Below are 22,518 nucleotides of genomic sequence, written 5' to 3'. Positions count from 1 at the left end.
AGTATTTTCTTCGTTATTGCGTCTAAACATAGATATACGCAATTTTATGCAAAAAAAAACGTGAATCTTTAATCCTTAAGTTAAAATACAGAATATGAGAAATGGTTTTCTGTTAAACATTTAACATTTTATATGAAGATGCGAAAAATTTTGTGTTGAGAGCAGAATACGTTTCAGCGAAGAGCGCTGATGTTTTTCGTCACCTCTCGAGTAGTATGTGCTGGCAGTCGAAACCTGGCACTTCAACTTCAAACACGTTCACTTCGCTCAGTACTGAACTCTGCGACAATGGGATGAAGTACTTATTCAAGCACCATCAAATTCCCAAACAGAGCATTTGGTTAGAGGACTGTTTTGCAAAAGAATAATGAGGTACATGAAGCAGCCTTTGACATGTGCAACAATAAAATTGCCCGAAAATTGAAATTAATTCAGTTCAGTTTTTGTTCATATTTTTTATAAAACATGCTGTAATAAATCCTTCAGAAATATGGCAGAGTTTACATATTTGGAGACAACATTAACGAATCAAACTAATTCTCTAATAAGTTACGAGAATGTTAAATTCCGAAATGTTACTTATTATTCAGTTTAAATCTTACAGTATCCAGTTTCCTAACCGGAAACATTAATATTAAAATATACATAACAACAATTTTACCTTAAGTTTAATATGGAACTGAAATTTGGCCTCCGTACTGTAAAGGAAACACAAATGATGAAGGCATTTGCGAACAATTGATTGAAATGATTATTCGAACATTAAGAACAGGGTGTTACAGAAGAATGGAGAGAATTACATGAGGGGTCTTATTTATAAGTTGTTATACGTTATAACAACTTATAAATAATTCTGTTTTTATTTCGAAAATTAGCACCTTCATAGCTTCTTTCACGAAAGTTATATAGCCTAATAAATCGTTATTTATGTCACCTACTAATTTTTACAATACGATAAATTTTATGAGGATTAATTTTTGCCACTCCAAAAATAGACTAAACTAGTGGTCTTCTTTTCTACACTACTGTTAGAATTTGGGGTTTTGGGTCATGCTCCTGCCCATTACAGTTTCCTTCAACACGCTTTACAAATAACTATTTACAAAGCACCTTGGCAATTGACGAAGATCGCACATTAACACACGCAGTTGCAAAAGCGCGTCCTATACTCCATTTAAAAGCCGTTATGTACGTTTGCAGCTCGCTGACGCTGAATAACCAGAATTATCCCGACAAGGTTTAGTGCAGTCCCCGACGCAAAATTAATCTTACAAACAAAACCTTCCTGGCAGATGTTAATTTATTTCGGTTCGTTCGAATGAAGCAGAAACAATTTAAAAACAGATGTGAAATGTACAATAGGCCTATACACTTTGAAGGACTCAGAGACATAACTGCCCGTCACGGCAGATGAAATAACTGACTCCAAATTGATCATAGTGTACGGTCTGTCCACTTTCCACAGTGTTTGTTCCCCTAGGAAACACGTCGTAACTTCAGCAATTTAACTTCTGTCCAACATGCTTTCGGTTTTTATTGACTTGTTCACTCTCTGAAATTAGATTGAATTAGTATAAAAGTGTTTGTTTGTTGTGAGCATTGAATCGGATAGTCCCGTACGGTGCATTTATCATCCTGGCACCAGTAACACCGTTTAATTTTAGTGACATAAGTAATGTGAGTACAGACGACATATTTTCTGCCTTTAAGAATACTGAGACACAACTTTTGACAGATACAAAACCTACTTTTCTTTTTAAAAGAATCCTAATCGCTTTTAATTCTTTTCCAATTAAGTTTTTAAATATGGAGATAACGCAATTTTGTGAATTAGATTACTTTCCAGAAGCTGATAGTGAATTATGGAACCCGAACGTTCAATATTTCGTGGTCACAGGGCCCTGCCATTTACCTGATGGGTTTGAACCCTATCAACACATTCCTATCCTCGTTACTTATGAGCCGTTTTAATATTGTATATCATCGTTCCCATATTCTTCAAAGTTGTCCCCTTACCTTCCAGTTTACTGACTAACATTTATTGCACATCTCATCTCTTACATGCGTGCTACGTGACCCAATCCGCATTGATCGAACCACCATAATAATATTTCTATAGGACTATAAGTGGTTAAACTTGTCAGTTTGCAATTTTTTTAAGTTCTTATTTGTTAGTTCTAAACGCCTAGTTCTGAAAGTCTTCTTGATTAAATCGGTAACAATATAAATTATGCACGTTGTCCGGTAATTTCTAAAACTAAAATTAATCAAAAGTTTTGAGAGTTGGTAGATAAAGATTTACTTCATCAAACACTTGCATTGGAGATATTTATTTCTCCGTAGTCCTTGTGTGTGGTGAGCTCAGACAAATTAGTCTCCCCCTTATTTCAGTTTGTGAACTTTGTGCTGAACCCTTGTCGCGAAACTATTTCCATCAAGTTTTGAAATTTTTGCACAGCGTAATAATTCTGAAGCTTTCACCACTCTTTGACCCTTAACCTTCTGACCCCACGCGGGAATGCCCTCCCCCGCCGCCTAGCCACTTCGACGTATAAAACTCTTTTTTGTCGTCATGCAAATCCCATCCTGTTGCTTTCGATCATAATCAGAATTGTAGCAAAACTGTTATCAGATTTCCTGAAAGTACGTTTGGCATTTATCTAGCTGTGGAGTACGTGCGTACTTACACACGTAACAGACGAACAGAGAAGTCCTAAATGTTTGCGTGGTCAACAGATCTGTTATTACTGTTGAGTATTAAAATAATCCGTTCAGAGATCGTAAACAGATATCCTGTACAATGTGAAGAGATAGACTCACTGGTGACCGTGGCCTCGTAATCAAGATTGGTGCTGTAAATTAACCACGATGCCTCAGCATCCCCTGGGTTTAAAGCACCAGCTTGTGTTATTGTCCTCAGGGTGTAACGTCTGCTATGTCACATATTCACTTCGTGGTGTGCCTCTATTCTGAATGTGGCACACCTATCACCTTGTGATTATTTGGTTAATAACGGGAGTGGTTCTGATTTGACGTACATCATTGGTTTCGAAGCTCTGTTACGAACTAACCAAATCACACACTCCATGGCGCACGATTTTGAATAGCTTCTATTGTTATAGTCACTGTCTTTGCGTCTTACAGAATGGGCGGGAGGAAGTAGTATGACACGCTTTGCACATTCTCTGATCAGTACTACGGTCCAAAATATAATTTCTTCGTTGTGTGCACAGAAAATCATTATACACTAGAACGAACGAATCATTTTCTGTGCGAACAATGTAAAAGTGGAACTAACATTTTCGTACCTGATTTCTTTTTATCGACAATCTGTCTCTCTGTCCCATGTAACACTGCGAGAACTGATCAATGGTTTTTCATTAAATTTCATGCTGGGGTTTTAACAACATTTTGAAAAAAATCGGATAATAGTAACGGACATCTTACATGCAATGGAGTCTCCAGCTAGGATCACGCAGTCACATGAAGGATTGTTCTGATTTTATCACCTAGCTATAGATATCCAGACACTCAGTTTACGAAAACGTAATTAGCCCTAGGCATTTCTGACAATCCTGGAGCCATTCAAAATGCCAAAGGTCATTTTTTGATAGCACAGCCTGTCTCCTATGACAGCTTTCATAAACAGCATTTGCGAATTGAAAATCTCGGGGTAGAAACAGCGAAAACTTGTCAGCATGTGTACGCTACACGTGCAAAATCTATCATATTTATTTTTTATATATAAAACAATTACTCTGTTTACAAGTTACGTTTAAATCGTCGATGTTTGAACGTTTTACCACTCTGTACAACAGTGAAAAATTAAATTTCTATTCGTAACCAAAATAATTGTACCCCACGGTTTCCGGTACAGAATATGGGTCCGTATTATTTCTATCAATCTGTGGCCTGCGGTCCGTTTTCATTATATTACAAAGAGACGTCCTGGTTACCGTTCCGACTGTTTTATTGTAACACCCAAACATTTCTGTCAGCCGTGTTTACTTTTGTATTTGGCCAAATATAGAGGGCATATTTTAACCATGTGCTTCATTTCGTTGCTTTGTATAAATTGCTCTAAGTTAAAATGAATTATCCGTTTCGTTTACGTATGACGTTTGTCTACTGTCTTTTATCTACCTGTGTATAATTATCTTTCAGTTTCACCGTTGAGGAAACCAAATCACGTGAAGGGGTTATAACTTTCTATTTATGGCCCTAAATAGAAATGACTTGTTGGATGAATAACAAATTGTTCCCAGAATCAATTAACACTTATTGTAAATTACGCTTAAAATATAAAGAACTGTTGGTGCACACTTGAGTTAATGGATAATGCTGTCATGAATTATTTCTCTCGTAATCAGCGGCATTTTTGCAAAGATCCTATAACACATGACTTGCGTATTTTATAAACGGACCTAATAATCAGGGCTGTGGAGTCGGTAGTAAAATCTCCGGCTTCGACTCCGACTCCACAGCCCTGCTAATTAGGATTTGAGGTTTCCACGGCGGTGAGATTGAAGATGGCTGTCTTCTGGGTTGTTGAGCCGTGTAGTCTGGTGTAAGTTTACCAACTTTTCAGAGGTGTTTGCTGCCTCCATCATCAGGGCGATGTTCTGAAACATTTATAAACTTCTATTGGGCTACACGTCGCAGTATCCTAGAAGTCAGCCATTTTTATCACCGCTGTAAAACCCCGAATGTCAAGAACCGGTCGGAGACAAACTAATTATCGAAGACTTGTTAATCGGCATTTTACAGATGTTTTCAGCCCGAAATCATTAACGTTGTACAATAAATATTATGTTTGATCAGTAATTTGCTAGACGCTCGTGACCTGTGCCTGCCCGTACGCCATCGTAATGGGCACCAGGGGGTGAGTATCCGTATTTCATATTGCCCGAGGGGAGTGGTCGTTATGTGATGTCAGAGCCGTGGCAATGTAAATACGTTTTTATGTTCTTCTCTTTTCGCATTAATTCCACCTCAAGCATGAGATGGACGGTGTGCGTCAAAGTGCTTTGCGCATTGTACCGTGCAGACACGTTGGGTGTGCCTCCGGGAGGCAGGCCCGGGGCGACGGCGTTTGCAAAATAAATAAACATAATTAAACAATTATGTGTCGTGTAGGTGTTTGGCGAGACGCAGTGACTCGGAATGTAATGCTGCAGCAGAGTGGTTAGCATTCCCGCTTCGCGTTCGGGAGGTCCCAAGTTCAGATTTTGGCCCGGAGACCGATTAAATTAACTGAGGAGTTACGTGGTTTTCCTCCTGCCTCTAATTCTGTAATCACCCTAATAATCGTTCATAACATATACGCTACATAACAAGTATGAATTTTAAGGTGACCTTTAAAAATAACAATTTCAGGCTGGATGTGTAGCAAGCCGTAGACTGACGTCATACAGAAATAATAGCTTATGTTCAATACATATATATATATATATATATATATATATATATATATATATATATATGCGCTTTCAGCTTGTTACGAGTGCTTTTTATTCTGCAAATATTTGCATGCATAAGTGGCATGCGTGCAAGTTTTTAGTTACACTCGAGGGGCAAAATAGTGTCTAGTACAAGTCGGTATCGTTGGTCGCGCAGAGTTCTGCCGTGAAACGCTGGGAATTTTGGGCCGCCATTCCGGTCAGGGCACTGACTGTCCGCGTTTTTCTATATCTTATGTTGTATACGTGATCTAATCAGCCAACCCATTCTGCTGCAAGTCATCACAAGGTTCCGTAGTCTGTTTAACAAAGGAGCTGCCACATCGAATCAGGCTGTAGCGCCGAAAAAGAAATACGTAGAACGAGCTGCAGAATAAGCTGAATAGACTTCACACAAAAAAGGGTCACGTGGTAAAGAGAGAAAGAAACGAATTAAATTAATGATCTTACTGTTAGTAGAAGTTCGAATTGCGGAAATGGTTGCTGGCTGTCAGTTGAGAATCTTCTTGCATTTATACGTTCTATCTTTAAAAAAAACGTACAAGTACCTCTTTTTATATGGTTGTAACATTTGGTCTGTCACATTAAGAGAAGAAAATTCTGAGAAGCTATTACGGTTAATGGTGAGGGAATAACGCCAAATATTGTTGGGAGAATGGGAATTCTGGACGTGTAGCATGCGTGGAGCAATAATAAATATATATAGAATTTTAGCCTCAAACCTTGATTAAAGAGACCACTATAGAATATTCATGTGTGGGGTGGCGCAAAACTCCGTTTGTTTGAATCCGTGGTAAAAGTGATCGGCTGAATGGATTTGCCTGAAACTCATGACTAAGTCTGTGTACAGAATTTTTTTCAGTTCAGTTCATTGTTTATATACAAATTATTTAATTTATAAAATAAAGTAAATTCCGTGCTGTGATGTGCCTCTCACTGGTTTGTTTGAATGTAAAGGCAGCATGTTGAGTACGTGTGGAGTCTGGGAACGCGTAGCTTTTTTGTTGGGAAAGAGGTAAGCGATGTACCGCGTTGTCTCTGGGCTCCTGTTTCAGTATTTCAGCGTACTTTATTTGCCCAGAGTCCTCACCAAAGTGGATCCGCCTTTCCACTTTGTTCTTCAGGAAAAAAAAGTTGCCGTGAACAAAAAAAGACTCACGAGTAGCGGGAATTGTTCAATCGACTATTAACTGACTTGGATAATCTGTGTTAAAATATATCTTTGTCCTTACAATTGTATGCTATTAGCAGGTGGGCTCAGCGTGACAGAATTGACTTGTATTTAGAAGTATCTACTTCGAGTCTTGGATGGGGCACACGCTGCCTTCACTGAATTCTTCGTGATCTCACAGGGAGAGATTTTGCTCATTAAACTGCTGATATTTCAGACTACCAGTGTTAATCGGGTGTCATCTTACCACGGCGTCCTCTGGAAAAGAGCCATCCCTATCAACCGCGGTTTTATCAAACACGTGTTTCGGTTAGGTCCTCTTTGCAGTTTCCCATTTGTAATTATTTTTTTTTGCAGCAGCATTTAGTTTTAAGTGTCCACAGATTTTAATTATGTACACGCTGAAAAAATCCGTCTTCAGCACCAAGGGACCCCCATTTGCTAGGAGCATTGGGAGAAAACTTTCAAAGGGATTTTAAGGGAGTTGGGTTAGAGGACGTGAACTGGGTTCATTTTGGATCAGGAAAGAAGCCAGTGTCGGACTCTTGTGACCAGGTACTGTAACATGACAGTTTGCCAGTCGACGTTGTCCTAGTTTTGTTTATTTCGTCTTTCTTGTAATACCTGTTCCTCCCTTCACTACCGCTTCTCCTTACTCTGAAAAGACATCCTGCTGCCCTATAAATAAATCCCCCTTTGCTGTCACGTCAACTTGAAAGCATCGCCGTAACGTGTTATTATTGACAGTGTAAAGAGTGTAGCGCCTTACCAGCTAGATTTAGGTAAAAATAAAATTCAAACACTTTATATCGGAAACTCATGATTTGCAAAGTTTTCCTCTTTACAATTTTCCATATTTCTCCTAAAAGCTTAGCTGTCGTCTGAGACTGAACCTATGGGACATTCTGTATGTCTAACCCTGAAGGTAGGTTCCGTACTTAAGCTGTACGTGGCCCCTTCTTGCTTCAAATACATTAATGGAGTTGACATCTATCCGACTTGTGACACAGATACATATTCTTTCTTGTTTGGTTCTGTTTGCACGAAGCCTAAATAATGCATTCTGGTCACAGTGTCCATTTTCACAACCAGTCGTGAACCCAACACAAACTTCTATTGAACAGCAAAGTTTCTTCCTTGGAAAATCTGTGCTTGTGAGTCGGAAAACACATGCAGCCCTTTGTTCTGGTGTGTTTGTACTTTTGGGTTATAACTTTGTCTTGTAATTCTCCTTTTTGTGTAGGCCAGTGTTTTTCATGTTAGTGTCATCTCTGAACACGGTCGGGTCGACGTTCATTTAAACTTTGTCGTCATGTGGCCTTTCCACTGTCACACGACACAAGACGAGTTTAAAAAGACGATGCCTGTAAATGTTCTTTCTCTCCAGGAGATTTCTGTTCAAATCGCAGTGTTCTCCGCTCAGTATAATCGGAAAACGAATATTTATAACACAGATGTGTTCATATTGTTGGTTTTCTTTCAACGTCATACACTCATCAGGGAGATGAAGATTATCGCCCTGATGATGGAAGCAGGAATCATCACCGAAACTTTGATAAACCTCTACTAGACTATATGACACGACCTTTCAGGATAAAGTCATCTTCAATAAAATTATTTAAAAACATGACATTGTTTCATTAATGTGATGAATACATGAATTACAAATAAGATTTATTTATTAATAAAGTATTCTCGGGCTATCAGCCGTGTTAGATGTTGATTAATCGCCGACGTTTCGAGGACCACCTCTGTCTTCATTTTCAAGGCTGTTGACTAAAAGCCACATAGACAGAGGTGGTCCTCGAAACGTCGGCGATTAATCAACATCTAACACGGCTGATAGCCCGAGAATACTTTATTAATTAAAGACGCCGTGAAAGCTTCACATCATATAAGATTTATTTAATTAGTGAGGCGGTGATAAGCTAAGTTGTTCCGGAAAACGGTGAATGAAGTCGCCATTTATTGTAACAAAGATCTAATTTTACTGTTTCGACTATATCACGGGTTCGTATTCTGTATCCAAGATCAAAGTCACTTCATTATCGACTCTCGGACCACTAATATAAATGTGTGTAATTTATTGAAACTATATTTTCACACACGTAAAAACTTTAAATAACATTTGTTTTATACTCCACGGCGGACTTGAACAGGGTGATTCGTTACCTAAGCTGTTTTAATTAAATTTTGCGTACAATATCTCATCAGAAAAGTCTAAGAAAATTATGAACGGCCGAAACTAAATCAGGTGCACTATTCTGGGAACGTCACTTTCTCGTATGAGAATATAAACAGGCTTATCATAAACAACAACACAGTAGTTTCTCAGTAGTCTGCTATAAACTTTCGTGACATTATATGTTAATTTATTACTAGTTCTTAGAAGCTCATTGGCTTTATTTACTTCGAAGGAACTGGTTCTTATCTCGTCTCCTGCTTTACGTTCATGTGCCACACATGCTAATGACTTTGAAACTTTACCAAAAAATGTTAGTTTTCCAGGTAAAACTTGTGTCAGATACAAAGTGCTTCAGGTAAACTTTTAAAATAATGTGTAAATCTATAGTAATTTGTACATATGTAAATAAACATTGAAGTCTGTCTGTGATAATTTTTCATTTCTAAATAAGTATAGTTAAAGACAACGAAAATTAGCCATGAATTTTTAAAAATAGTGACAGGAGGATTTTCCTGGCGCTTGGAACCAATGGTAATAATACTTCTGGTCCCAGGGAAGAAGATAGTTTGCCCATCCGTTTACGCATCGCCGACGTAGTCCTGTCACGACGGCAAGAGATTCACTTTTGCTTTGCTCTAATGCAGAAGTAAAGGCTTTATACCAAAAAGTTGTTAATATTATGAATGTATAATATTGTAAGTAGAGAGACCATAATCAAGCCGCTGGGAAGATTTATAAAGCGGAGAAGTGTGTTCGGACGTTTCTTTTAATTAGTTTGCAGAATTTTGTGTGTTTTAGCAACTCCTTGCGAGCGAAATTTACACCCCCACTCTAAGGGAAGAGAACAGACGGGTGGGGGGAGGTTTGAGAAAAAATATAAATACTTAAGGGAGAAGAAGTAACTAGATGGCAGAAAATGTTAATAGTGAAGCGCTTAGATTGATGAATTGTATTTTTCACCAAATATTGTTAAGGTGATTGGATTTTGGAGGTGAGATTGGTAGGGTATTTAGCACGGATGGGAGAGATGTTAAACGGATACAAAATTGTTGGCTTTAAAAATTTAGGGGGATATGTAATTTTGAATGCCTATGTGGAAATATTCGGTTCAGTTAAATTCGTTTTATTAGAGTGCCAACTACAAATAGTCTATAACAGGCAAACACTAATAAAATATATTAATATTAAAATGAATGTATTTTTGGAAATAGGGTGTGAGGTTATATACTGGATTCAGTTGGCTTCGAATAGGGAATCTTGTGAAAACGAATTGTTTAGATCAATATAAGTGATGTATTTCTTGGCAAGTTCAGCAAATTTCCTCACCTTCACAGTACACAATCTACTACTCTTGTTATGCGTAAATCCTGTACTCGACGTATATTTAATTGTTCTATTATTCTGATCATGTGCTAGTCTGGTAATGCTTATATGAACTTCAATAAAATCTTTTCGGGCAATCAGCCGCGTTAACTGGTTACCTTAGTAAACCGACGTTTCGGGAACCAACTTTGTCCCCATCATCAGGGTTTTGATGTGACTGGATGCCTCGGAAGTCGCCTGTTACACAGATTTGGACAGAGTTGGTTCCCGAAACGTCGGTTTACTACGGTAACCAGTTAACGCGGCTGATTTACCGAGAAGATTTTATTGATTGTACTCGGCGTGAAAGTCTCAAATCCTATATTACCTTACCGTACCTTAACGCAGTTTTCAATGTATTAAGTGAGAGTTAAACGTAGATTTCTCTCTAGCGTGTAATTAAGTTCAACGCCATGGAGACGGATGGGTTGTGGATGTACAGCTGCAAGCATTCTTAACCTCGACATTTGATGAACGTGTGTGGTGGGCGTCGCAACCCGGTCGCTTGATGCCCTCGTTAAGCAGGAGGTATTTCAAGTGAATTACGTCGTATTCATTCTGCCCAGTACAGTTTTATTATCGTTTTGAGAACTACAAAGTAAAACGTAATATGGCTATTAACGAATTGGGTTATAAAGCTCGGGGCAGCGGTTGCGTGTAATATACTCCGCAGTGTCGGCGACACTAATCAAGGACGACAAACATTCCTCGACGTCGTCATAACGCGGCTTTCGGGCAAATGAACAAACCGTTGTTAACTTTTGATATCCAAGGAGCTGTTGGTCGGCCATGTCATGCTTGCGGCCTGACTCAGTGTTTCGAATTTACACGTTATGCCACACAAAACGTCACAATTCTAGGAATCTCTAAAGTTCTAAACACTTCTAAAATAGCTGCTGGTTTATATTTTAATTTAAAAGGCAGAAGTGAGTGTTTAATGAATTTCACGTTTGTACTTGTGGGAAAACAGAGGAATGAAAAATATATTCTAACTTTAATCTTATAATTAGTAAAATTAGGCAGTTATATCCCACAAACTTGTGATGACGCACAGACCAGAAGCCTATCTTTTTAAGCGGTCTTAGTAGACGTTTGAGTTTGGGTTGACATGCTCGTTCTAGAACATCGTCCTTCATGACAGCTCACGACACCGCGATTTGTGATTGGAACGTACCCATTTTGATTCTCGGCTGTCTTGCCGTACATGCTGAAAGAACTGTATCGTGTTCTTCCACAGACTTTCCAGGCGAATGCCAGGATCTGCCTTCTTAGTTTATATTGACAGTTCTGTTACAAAACATCCACTGGTAGGATCAAATTGAGAGCAAGTGAAGGGAAGTGGTCGGGGTTTATTTAAATATATTATCGAGGCATTTGCCTGAACGGCCTGAACAAATTGGTAAAAGGTACTCCTTTCTTGGTAAAAGAAAACTGTAGGACAGTAATGGGTAAATAAAATAAACAATTTTTGTGGCCCTCGTAATGAAAAGTTGATCTTTATTTCCTAGGTAGGCCAATTGCAAAGAGAATTCACATACAGATAACATTTTTTTTTTTGTTTTAGTTTAATTTGCATGCATTTGTATGTTGTATGTTTGGGCGGAAATGGATGATTTCAAACAGAAAACTTGTGTTGCTGACTGTTGTGATGAATTAAAGGCAAAAAAAAAAGTCACTGTCATGTCCGAAGATCGTAAGTTATTTTGCGGGAAACATGACGTTCGTGTCTATTTTAATTTTAATTAAATGTTTGTACATTCGTTTGTGATCCCTCTGCTTGTTTAATCCTACGCATCTGACAGAGGACGTCGCTGCTGTGTTTTTCAAACCTTGACTGAGAGGGAGTGTATTTGTAATTGTATTTTGAAACAAAATAAAATGAGCCTGTACATGAGTTGCCCAGCAGTTTATACGGTAGTGTACTTCCATGTCCTTCCAAGTTTGTCTTTCATTATCACCCTTCCATTTGACACTAAACAAACTATGCTTAGAACTTGGTATTCAACAATTACCCCCATCCACTTGGTAACAATGGTATGTTTGGCTCTGTGTCTGATTTACTTTGTAACGCTGTATGTGTTGTACTACAGACACCAACTAGGAGCTAGGATCATGTGTCCACTTCGAGGGTTAAATGGGAGCTTCCTCACGTTGCATTTTATTGGAGGAGATGGATTTTGCCTCAGAGTGCCACTAAGGAAATGCAGAATATTGATTATTTGAGCTTAGACTGACGACCTTCTCAAATAAAATATGGTAGAATAATTCTTCGGAACTATTTACGACAGCATTAATGAATTAATACTTCGCCATTTTGGATCACAATAGTTACTTTTAAAGAACAGTCTAGGTCATTTTCTTGTTAAGTTAATGTGATGTAACAATAACTAGTAGATCCAGTAGTAAAAATGATTGGCTGGTAATGTTATTGTATGTTATTACACGTTAGCCACTGTGGTCTAGCGGTTATAACGCTGGCCTTGTAATCCTGGGGTCTCGGGTTCGATTCCCGGCGGTGCCCGAATTTATAACTTGTGTCGGGCAAGGCCGTGGTCTAGGCAACACGGAGTTTTCCTCCGGGGGCTTCCCCGGTTTCTCCGTGGCATCCAACAATTACTCCATTCACACACAGAAGAAGGCAATGGCAAACCACTTCTGGATCATCTGCCAAGAACGTTTATGAACAGGTCCCAGTCCGAGAAAAGGATGGAAGGATCCTGTTCATATGGACCTGTCGTCAGACAGAACACTAAATAAAAAAAAAATAACTACACGTTATGAAAGGCATTGTCATTAACGTGATGTAGTCACAAGTTTCAAGATGGTTGTCTTCTGGCTTCTTGCGCCGCCGTGGTACTCTGATAATGGAAGGGAACTTTCACCAGACAGCACTGCGCAACGTCCCTGAAGACACTTATGTTCATATTCGCCAGCTCGAAGTTCCGGTCCTACCCACGTCTGGCAGTGAAGCTGCGTGCTATTGTCGTTCAACCTTTGATTCGTTTTATCGCGATCTACGGGTCTGCGGTGTTTCATCGATCCACTCAATTGTAGCGAGCGAGGTCTCTCTTTTAGCTCGGCTGCAGCCTTTAAATGAGCTTTGAGAGCACTCACGCTCATGTATTAAGAAAGAGCGGCTAGAATTCGAACCGTAGAGTACACACTGCGATGTTTACGTGCTTTCCGACCCCCTTTATGTGCTGTATTTTTGTGTAACACGATAATAAGTAGAAATAACTCTGAGAAGTTTAAAGTTGTTTGCATTTTGTGATAATCAGAATGTAGTAGTCTTTTCTAAATGAAGATTTAGGTAAGAAATCCCTGTCTAACTAGCTTAGTATAGCCCGTCAAAGTTCACGGGAATGTACTTTTCTAAATTCTCTCTGAATGTAACAAAATTTATACAATTATTTCTGAAGTGAATTAAATGTGAAAACATCGTTACGACTGAAACCAGACTCCCGCCAAACGCAAACATTCCTGACTCCACCATAGGTGCCACTATTACAGTCAAGCGTGACGGACATTGTCTATTATATTGCATTAAGTTTTCGCTTGATTTTAAATTCTCGTGGCTGTGAAGTCGTGAATGTTGAACTTCTGACTTGCGTAAGGTATTTTTACAGATGGTTACGAAAGTTTCGGAAGAACTTATCGCCTCCACCTGCAAGGTTAAAGATGGAGGCTATAAATGTACAAGGGAAAGTAATTTTTGTGAACGGTATGTTATGTGATTGGATGAGCGGACACACAAGTAAGTCTTTTGTGCCGGCAGTGTTGAATTTACTGATCATGAACCCGGATGTTCAATTTACTCATGCAGCTAAGGCTGGGCTGATTTCGTGTGCACTACTGTATGTGACAGGCGCTGGAGAGGCCAGTTTTTGATCCGTTTGGAAAGCCATCAGTTGCTGGGAAGGATTGATTGGATCAACCCCGCCCGATGCATTACCCGCTCAATTGCGTAAGGGCTTATAACACGCTAGGCTGTCATTATCAGCATGCAGCGTTAGTCCGGATTTCATATGCCTAAGCCTTCTAAGTGTGTGGGATCTGAGATTCTCACGGCAGTGAAGATGTCATTGTTTGTCTCCTGTGCGGACTTGTAGGTATATACCAACATTTTGGAGTTATATATTGTCGCCATCTTTAGATTGCATTGTGTAAAACAGGATAATGGCGGTCAGTGGGTAACACCGGTCAGGCAAATCTTTTTAAAACGATAGCAGATGCTTTCATTTCGTGTTGACACCTAGTGCTTGAATCGATGAAGTGCAAAAGTAAAGTCTGTCATCTGTTTCCTATGCAGTTACCGAGATAGTTGCTTATGTTTTTTTTAGCGATGAAATACTTTTGACTCGAATATCTGAGACTTTAATTTAAAATTTGTACGTTAGGTGGATTTAGATGTGTACACATTTGGTGAGCTAAGTAGCATGCCTATTAGTAGTAAAACATTTTATTCGGTTATTAAACTTGTATATTCTTGTAATTGTCACATTGAAAAATGTTGCTTTTCTAAACAATGAACTGGCCAGAGAAAAGCTATGAAAGCTTTCACATCACGCCCGCGCTGCTTCGCTCTATTGGCCACATTTGGTCTGTAAAGCGTAAGGCTGGTCGTCGAAGCGACATGTAAAATATTGGCCGCAGAGGTAATCACAGGCCTGCCTCTCTTTAATCCCTTATCGTTCGTATTCATCACTGTGTTCTTTCTTCCGTTCAAACAAGGTCTCTCTCTGTATGCAGTTCGTTCTGCTTCACCCCTTACAACTCTCGATCCATTCGCTTTTGCTCATGCAAATAATATCTAAGAATTCGGTTCCTACCGCAGAGAAAACACAACAGGTCTTAATGATGTGTAGGAAAATAATTACTATTCGCTCAGGGAATTATACGAAATTCATAAATTCAGTGTTTGGAAAAATGTAGAATTTGTGAAGATTTAGTCATGTGGTACATATAGTTACCACTGACCTTTTAAGGATTGAAATTAGAAGATTATTTGGAGTGAATAGTGGCAACTAATTTTACAACTGAACGTCATCCATCACCTGTCTGACAGTTCAGTAGCCGTACGTTCCCTGAAAGTACACAAACAAGAAATGCATTAGGGTCGATTCGTACATCATCCCTGGTACCTACACTGATGCGTGCCAGTAAAATTGGGAGTTGATACTGTTGTGCCATTGCAGTAGTAATAGAAGCATTTCTTCTTGAATCAAACTCATTAATTGCCTGCACTAACCCACATCGCTCTTATGTTAGCTTTTCGGCTGTTCTGTGATGGGAACAACAGTTAACAACGAGAGAGGTCTGCCTGTTACAAACCAGTCAGGGCAGTTGGAAGTGACTGGTTAGCTGGTTAATCCTCTGTGAGTCTTTTTCTGTTCTTGTTTTTGTTTGTTGTGTTTTGTTTTGTTTTTTGCCTACGTTATCTTTTTTGTGATAGCAATTGAGAATAGTCCTGTCACTGCCCTGTCCAGTAAATTTAGTCAGCATTGGTAAACAGCTTGATATATCGAGTTATATGTATTTTATTTATTTATTTCATTGTAATTTTTATTTTCTAATTTTAGTAATTTGATACTATGTTGTTTCGAAAATTACTTTATCAAATGGGTTTAAAAATTCATAATATAGTACTCTCATTACAAGGTTTATTCTTCCTGCTCACGTTGGAACTAGGGGATTCTACGTGTAATTTCATATGCATAAATAAATAATACAGTTATTTATAACCAATAGGTTATTTGCCATGTTGAACATAGTAAAAACGCATAACTAACAAGTATGAAAAGCTTAATTTAGTTTTCCATGGGTATTTCTCTCGATAATGTCCCATAATCACAATAATGGTACATCAGTTTTGTATTCAAATACATTTTTATTTTGTTATTTATTGGCTACATTTTAAACAACATAATTTTACCATTTTAACACTTACAAAATGATCTCGTAATAGCGGTAATATGAAGTGATTTTATCACCAGTGGAGACAGGCTGACAAAAAGTTTAAAATACTTTATAGACAATTTTATTTTAAATTGTAACTACGAGTAATAAAATCATGAAAATTACCTGTTGAGAGTCTCTGTAAATATTAATAATATTGTAATAATGTAGGTTCATTAGAACACAAATTTAATTCTGTTTCTTCTGTAAGATGATTTTCTTCTCACCAAAATGTAAAGTGAGTTTGAGAAGCTGGAAATTCTCCAGCACAAGTTGTAAGCCCCTTCAAGAAGAATAAGAAGAAGATAGTGCCAGGTATTAAATTAAATTCGGAGCCATTGTTCAATGAAACTTTCAGTATTGACAAGAATATGAAATCAAGTTGCAAAATACTTTCCGCTTACTCAGCTAAGTTTAAATGACCTAAAATCCCGTATTGATCGTTAAACCGCCACATTACACACTCTTTCCTCACAGAAGAAAACAACATTTATCCTGGGTTAATGTAGCAAACTTCGATTATTTATATCAGAATTGATAATACTGCCTTACTGCATCTTCTGTTCCATATAACACGCATTCAGGAAATCAAGTTATATTGCCGTCTTTTTTTTCTATCTGTCCATTTCTTTCTTCTAGTATCAAGGAACAGTATCAATATAATTGCATTTATAGCGTATTGAAATAAAAAAGCACAACACAATATGCTGTAAAACGCAGTTAACATAACAGATGGAACTTCGAAACATAAGCAGCTTAACGCAAAACGCTATCAAAAAGTTGTCAGAAATGAACAGGAGGTCCTGTTGAAACACTGTGTCGATCATTATGAGAGTTCTCTTTGAACGTACGCCACAAAAGATGGATGCAGGATATTATCGGAGATTGAATTCAGTCTATCTGAGTCATCTCTCCCCTTGGACCTTTCAATATTCTCGCAGTTCCAGCTCCGTGTCTAGCATATTTTCTTAACACTGTGAAAATATTTCCATAAAGAAGTGGTCATTCCACTTTCCCCTTTATTTAAAATGTACGCCTCCCAGGCTGTAGTGAATAGCACGTATCTATAGAATCCTGTCTATTGGCACAAATAATACAGGATGCACGGAAAAGAACTTTACACATTCAAACTTAGAATTTTACACCCACACCAGTCGACAGAAAAGCTTTCAAAGTTTTCTTACAAATTACCCGGATAAATATTGTCGTTGTGGTCCTCTGCTAGATGGCGATAGTTTTAAAAATTTATAACCCACAACAGAGGAGTTTGGTGCGTAAGTTTACAAGAAATTCGAATCAAAGTTGCCATAGCTTCCAACATTAGGGACATCCTGTACAAAGTTTGAGACAAGTTGGGTTATCGTTTGACATTTATCATGTGAGTCGCGGAGAACATATCGAGTCTCTGTGAGATTTATACAAATTTTCTCTTTTAATCTGACTCTTTATTAATTTTCCTTCTTGCCTTCGCACTTCCAGTATGAGGTTTCTTCTTATGGACTGACTTTGGTAAAGAATTCCTTGCATTTTTAACACCGGAGAACTACAATTTAAAGGCAATGGTGTCAAAAGTCAATCTGAAGTACTTGTAAATTACAACTTCTGTGAACGTACTAACACGCCCCAGATTGAATAAACGCAATTAAGTGAAAAAATAGTAAAATAATTGTAAAACCCCAGCACAGTATTTCAAGTTTCCTCTCACGTTTTACTTTGTCACAAAATAAAACTTGCATAATTTTCGAAAAAGAAACGAAGGACCGCCATTATGTAGGTAAATGAAACGAACGGGCGCCCGCAGAACTGGATCTTTTCTACAGGTATTTGCTTTTTTAAATAGTTTTAAAAAGTGTAGTACTTGCAAGACCTAGGTATAGAGTGGATGATCTTAAACCAACTGGTTGTTGAACTTATATATGAGTGTGTGAACTGGATACCATCAGAGACGGAATTTTCTTTGCCAGCGTAGCAAGTATCAGCTTATCAAGAACTGCGTGTATTTTATTGAATATTGTGTTAGAGTTTGAATTTAAATCTCCTGTGAAATGTAAAATAGCCGAAGTAACTGACAGCTGCAGAGTGTATATGGTCTTAAATGTAGTAATACGCGGATTATACACATGTTGGAAAAAATTTGTCTGAAATTGAGTAATAATAATGTTATAAATGTGTGTGGTTATTTGATACAAATATTTTAAACTAGAACGTACTTCACGGAATCAAATGAAATATTCACAAGAATGATTCTGCAGTTTCGTTGTTTGGATCGGCGTGTTATTAGTAGCGCCGCGTACATGAATCCCATTACTGGGTGTGAATGTCTCTGTCGTGATCATGTTTTAAGACATTGCTGTCGATATATTCTCGATGGCTGCGTGTTAAAGACAAATAGTAGTGTCTGAAAAAATACTTTTGGAAGGTCATGAGTGCGGATACTGTGACATAACATGCGAAGTTCGCGTCACGCGTCAGTTCAAGGGCGAAGTGCAAAGGTTCTGCTTTGGTAATAAAGTTGTGTGTATGCACCGGTGGCTTATATTTCCTTCCTTACATTTTTTTGTCTCGTTCCTTCTTCCTTTGCCTCTCTTTCTTTTCCTCTTTCTATATTGTTCATTCTTTATTTCTTACCTTACGTCTAGGTTTCTAATTTTCTGTTTTTTATAATTTATTTTCTATCTTGCTTTTTGATCAATTATTTCAAACACAGCCATGACCGCTGAGAGGGTTATACATTTCTACTGTGACAGTACCACAGTACGTTAAAAGTCATATACATATAGTTTCTCTCTCTCTGTCTTTGTAATAGAAAGTCTCTTGGACTCTATACGTTATATAGATTACGTCCCAACAAAAAGGTAAACTTTTCACAACGCGGAATTAACCATAAAAGGGGTCTGAACGTCAAGGTTAAAGGCTAATACGTTGCGGTAATTTGGTTCGCGTGCTCTTATAGTTTTAAGGGGTGTCCAGAGTAAGCTGAAAGTATTTTCATTATAAGTCTAATAAACTTTAAGGTATGAACCTGTGTTACTTTCCGTCGCCATTGGAATTATTTTGATCTCTTCATCGTTTTCTGTGTCTTCCATTCATCTAAGGATGAAGACGTCCGGTTTTCGAAAAGTTGTATTTTTGTTTTTTTTATAATACCAGAAGATGGACAAAGTCCAGAAACTCAGCAACCCAGATTATACTTCACCATTGCCAGAACCCCTTAGAAACACCTAATATTTTTTTAGCTCTTGTTGTCAATGTCCAGATTTGTAAGTAAGTAAATAATTATTTAAACAACTAACGAAGTCTTTTTTGGTAGATTAGCCAAGTCTGAATGGAATCGCCTATAACCATTCACACAGTTAATTACCTACTTAGCAAGATTGTAAGTTATTAGTTATCTATTATGCCGGTCACAGTAGCTTGTTCCCTAGGACACTATGACCGTGTGTTCAAATCCCACTCAATGCATGGATGTTTGTCCTGCGTGTAGGCAGAGGCCTCACGACGGGCTGATCACTTGTCCAAGGAACCCTACCAAATATGTATGATTTGAGGTTTTCACAGCGGTAAGTATGAAAATTTCTGTCTTCTGGGTTGTAGCGCTAATGAATCGCCCTGATGACTTAGGCAGCATGACCTCTGAAACGTTGGTAAATATCTACCAGACTACACGGCGCAACAACCCAGAAGACAGAAATCTTCAGCCCTATCAAATGTCTGAATATATCAAGTAACCTTCAGTGTGGCAATTCAAGGGCAGTAGAGCCACAGGTTGTAGTTATCCAATTTGTTAGCGTAGTTAATTACTTTCTGTAGTTGAACTCCCACTGACAGTGGTCTTGCTTTCCTTCGCAGAGAACGCCAGCAGGTTCTGTCACAGCAACGGCGAATGGGACAATTACACGAATTACAGGACGTGTATCGATGTGCCGCTGGAAGGGCAGACCGAGACTGGGGTAGAGATGGCGACAACCTTATACTTCATCGGCTACTCCATTTCCCTCGTCGCACTCGGCATAGCAGTCTGGATTTTTCTCTATTTCAAGTAAGAAAAATCTACTAGTCACCAGTCAGACCCTCCAAAATCAGATTTTAATTTTCGAAGCTCTGTTACATCTCAAGAGAAGACAAGTCTGATGAGATGAAAAGCACCTCAGGGAGGTTTACATACTGCCTCCATCTCCAGAGCAGCCAGGAAAATGGAGGCAGTATGTTCCTGCGAAACCTTGATATCGACCAACATGCTAGTCCACGTAGCGTCACAATTCAGACGAACATTCAACATCCTCAGCTTTTAAAGGAAGTATGAGGATCTCAGATAAAGAATAAACATTTTTAAAAACTTGTTCTGAAAAATAATAATGAAAATGTTGACTTTTCAACATTAGCCCGAGGTTGCTTCACCAGAAACTCATTTAGCAAATGACAAGTCAAATACGGAAAATTTAAAACAAGGAATATAATTACCAAACTCATAGACTTAGAGGAAGTTTTAGTCTTTTAATCATTTCGCGTATGCTTCAAAGTTTATGTGATTCACGCAGTAATTATTGAAACAACTGCGTAAATGTGTCACATTGTATCACAAATCACACATTATTGGTAATTTTTGGATAACCGATTTGTGTGTGTGTGTGTGTGTGTGTGTATGTATGTAATATATATTCCTTCATATCCAGTGTGAAACCCAAATAAATTATTATCTGGAGCCTCAACACTCAATCGGTAACATACATTCGATAGTGAATATAAGTGTAATAATTGTCGCATTCAGTTTTGTCAACTTCAAGTGATTCGTTATGCTGAGAATGGATATAAACTTCCTTTAATCATTATAGGCCTATAGTTATTGACCAATCAGAAACGCTTTATCAGTTTAAAACATAATCAACATTATCGTCTTTTAGACAACCACCTCTTCAGATGAAGTGTTCGGTTGAGTGTCATGTCTACTAGAGGCAAATAAATACCAATCCATTTTGCTTTCACTAAATCCTCTTTATACTCCAAGTTACTATCGCCTGTACCATAAAATTCAGCATTGTATTGCTGGCAACGTTAAAGGAATGGGATTCAGTTTACGTCACTGTAAAGCACCATGTGCTTCACTTGTACCTAGTCATGAGTGCGAAACGTCTGTATGTATGTCTGTCTGTCTGTCTACCTGTCTCGAGAATGTGTCAAAATCTGTCATCCTCCTATATGCCCACATTGCTGACGACCCTTCGCTGTAAAAGCCGATCGATTTTACATATGCATTATACATAAAGATTCCTGATAAACTTCACAAATGCAGACTGCAGGTGGCAATGTTTTTACAAAAATGTGTTTATGCAAGGAAACATATCATTCCTATCTTAAAGCTTTGGTAATTAATATCAGAATATAATAAAAGTCCACACGGCTTTGGAACCCAGAAGAATACAATCTGAGTTAACACTTCCTTGAAAGCCGAAAATCCTACAACATATATGTCCATTTCAGAGGGCCCAGTGGACTGAAGAAAACAGCGATATCCATTCAGGATAGTCAGTTTTCCCTGGACAAGATTATAACCCGGTTCCTCCGTGCCACAAATCACGTTTTATGGTTGAGTTCTTCCGGTTAGGTGCTGTAAGAGATTTCAAAATATGTGTTGTGATTGGTCTGAAAAGGTGACGTCCTTTCCTCCTGTGTCCCCCTGTATAGTGACTTCCAATTCAACGATTCATTTAAGACATGTCATGTTGACTGCATAGTGTATCAAAAAATCTATTAATAATGCCTAAAATATTCATGCTTATGGTAGAACCATGGGCTATAGAGTTACCAAGAAAGTCACTCGTCTCGGTATTATACTTCCGAAATAATGTAATTGTTATTGGGAATAAGAAAAACTGTAGTTAGTACGTTTAAGGAAAACGCGCTTGTATCAATCTTTGTGCGACCTTTCGGATCTAAGTTCAGTCAATGAAGGATGTCAAAAGACACAGAGTTCGAAAACCGACACCGATCTTAGCGACGCCTCTCGATCGGAAACCGACGCAAGACATTGTATATAATGTGTAGAAAAAATACAAAGGTAACGTATATATATCATATATTACACAGTTTATATATTGAACTTTATGTTTCCCGCATACAGACCAAATTTTGCCGTAGTTACCCGCACAACCAAAACGTTAGGGCAGGCCTGACCTAAACCAACCTAACCTAACCTAACTCAAACCAATCTAACCAAACAAACTCTACTGATATCTCTTATTTACTCTCTTCCTTTCTCATATTCTCACTTAACTTGGCCTATCATATCCTACCCAATTGCCTCATTTCCTTCTTCCTCTTCTCTTTTTCTATTCCCACATCTCTCCTCTTGGTTCTAAGTTTCACCTCTCCACTTTTATACTCTCTTC

The 22,518-nt window shown here is 38.2% G+C and overlaps 1 protein-coding gene across 7 annotated transcripts in view; it reads left to right on the top strand.

Moving 5' to 3' along the window:
* The window catches only part of LOC110832851 (diuretic hormone receptor), a 160,175-nt gene that overhangs the window by 95,886 nt on the left and 41,771 nt on the right, over positions 1-22,518 (top strand). For all 7 annotated transcript variants that reach the window (XM_087356973.1, XM_087356978.1, XM_087356971.1 and 4 more), the window contains one exon: positions 19,982-20,171. In XM_087356973.1, coding sequence (XP_087213099.1) covers positions 19,982-20,171 — 190 coding nt within the window. The remainder of the gene's footprint in view (positions 1-19,981; positions 20,172-22,518) is intronic.

Source organism: Zootermopsis nevadensis, unplaced genomic scaffold, assembly GCF_977971745.1.
Source record: "Zootermopsis nevadensis isolate Lab colony 2312 unplaced genomic scaffold, Znev_1.0 Znev_ptg000028l, whole genome shotgun sequence".
Lineage (NCBI taxonomy): Eukaryota > Metazoa > Arthropoda > Insecta > Blattodea > Termopsidae > Zootermopsis > Zootermopsis nevadensis.
Note: the sequence above shows the minus strand (reverse complement) of the source record. Positions and strands in the feature narration are given on the sequence as shown.